Source organism: Quercus suber, unplaced genomic scaffold (genome assembly GCF_002906115.3).
Source record: "Quercus suber isolate HL8 unplaced genomic scaffold, Cork oak 2.0 scaffold_568, whole genome shotgun sequence".
NCBI lineage: Eukaryota > Viridiplantae > Streptophyta > Magnoliopsida > Fagales > Fagaceae > Quercus > Quercus suber.
The window spans coordinates 348,643-350,319 of record NW_027070013.1 but is presented as its reverse complement, the minus strand read 5'-3'; the positions used below and the strand labels follow the sequence as shown (position 1 = coordinate 350,319).

At 53.5% G+C, this 1,677-nt stretch overlaps 2 protein-coding genes across 2 annotated transcripts; both read left to right on the top strand.

The window, feature by feature from the left end:
- Positions 1–498, top strand: LOC112018256 (uncharacterized). Its single transcript, XM_024050770.1, has one exon. It carries the CDS (start codon positions 1–3, stop codon positions 496–498), a length of 498 nt encoding a protein of 165 aa, XP_023906538.1.
- Positions 499–686: 188 nt separating this feature from the next.
- Positions 687–1,289, top strand: LOC112018255 (uncharacterized). Its single transcript, XM_024050769.1, has one exon. It carries the CDS (start codon positions 687–689, stop codon positions 1,287–1,289), a length of 603 nt encoding a protein of 200 aa, XP_023906537.1.
- Positions 1,290–1,677: the final 388 nt, after the last annotated feature.

Sequence of the window (1,677 nt, the reverse complement as noted above, 5' to 3'; positions counted from 1 at the left end):
ATGAGGGCAGGGGAAACCCTCCGTGATTATGCTAGCCGATACTGGGAGCTCTACAACGAGATTGGCGGAGGGAACGAGAAGATTGCAGCGAGCACTTTCAGAATAGGATTGCCTGACGAGTCGGGGTTGAGGGAATCATTAACTAAGAAACCTCCCGAGGATATGAGGCAGCTGATGAGGCGCATTAAGGAGTACAAGCGGTTGGAAGATGATAGAATACAAAGCAAAGGCAAGGCGCAGGTGAATGATCGTCCTCGGCAGAGCGATTTTCAACAGAGGGCCCGGGGAAATTTGAGGATTCAAGAACCAGTAGCGCCAGTAGGGGAGGTGAACGTGACGTTCAAGGAGCCCGTGCATAAAATTGTGGATAAGATCAAGCACGAGCCGTACTTCAGGTGGCCAAACCGGATGGCTGGCGACCCCTCTAGGAGGAATCAGAACCTATACTGCACCTACCACAAAGACCGGGGCATACTACCGAGCAATGCCGAGTGTTAAGGGACCATCTCGGGCAGTTGGCTAAGGCAGGACACCTCAAGGATTTTGTGACGGATGCCGGGGATCGAGGAACAGGGCATGGCGCCGCACACAGAGGGAACCCCCTTCCGCCCCCTCTTGGGGTAATTGATGTAATTCACGTCGCCCCGAGGGGCATTTCAACGGCAAAGGGGAAGGAGGTGTTAACAATGATATCGGTAAAGGGGAGTACGGGCGTGCCACCTCCCGCGAAGAATATCAGACCAACCCGAGAGCCAATCGCTTTCGGCGACAGTGATTTGGAAGGAACCATTCAGCCGCACGACGACGCGTTGATTGTCACGGCGAGGGTTGGCGGCTTCGTTGTGAAGAGAATAATGATAGACCAGGGAAGCGGAGCGGATGTTATGTACCCGGACCTATTCAGGGGGCTTGGGTTGAGGGCTGAGAATCTGTCAAAGTACAACACTCCCCTAGTTGGGTTCGACGGGAAAATGGTGGCTCCCGAGGGGCAAATCTCTCTGCCCGTGAACATGGGGGGCAAGGAGGTAATGGTAAGCTTCTTCGAAGTGGCCTCATACTCCCCCTATACGGCGATTCTTGGGAAGCCATGGATACATGCAATGGGGGCTATCCCGTCCACTCTGCACATGAGGGTCAAGTTTCATACTGATTGTGGTGTCACGGTGATACAAGGAAGTCAGCAGGCAGCCAAGCGATGTTTGATCGCCATGGTCAATTGGGAGAAGGAGCAAACAGACCAGAAGGATCAGGCTGACCCCAAATGTTCGTCGTCGGGGACACCTTTATAGCAATCACAGAGCCTGCCAGAGAAGGAGGTCCCGCGCGCCGAGAGCATGCTCAAGGTAAAGGTGTTGCCAGATACGGACAAGTACTTCCAAATAGGGGAGAGCATGGAGGACCGGGAGAAAGTAGAGATGTTGTTACTCCTAATACGGAATGTGGACGTATTTGCATGGAGTCCATACGAGGTTTCCGGGGTGGACTCCGAATTCATCGTGCATAGACATGGAGTTGACCCCTCATTCGCCCCTAAAAAGCAGAGGCCGAGGAGATCAGCCTGGGAGCACTCCGAGGCAGTAAAGGCGGAAGTTCAAAGATTGAAGGAGGCAGGGGTGATTCGGGAGATCTTCTTCCCGGATTGGTTGGCGAACACCGTAGTAGTAAGAAGAAGAACAG

Bases quoted from the DNA above. Each gene is read 5' to 3' on its own strand.
- LOC112018256 (XM_024050770.1), top strand. From the start codon at position 1: ATGAGGGCAGGGGAAACCCTCCGTGATTATGCTAGCCGATACTGGGAG.
- LOC112018255 (XM_024050769.1), top strand. From the start codon at position 687: ATGATATCGGTAAAGGGGAGTACGGGCGTGCCACCTCCCGCGAAGAAT.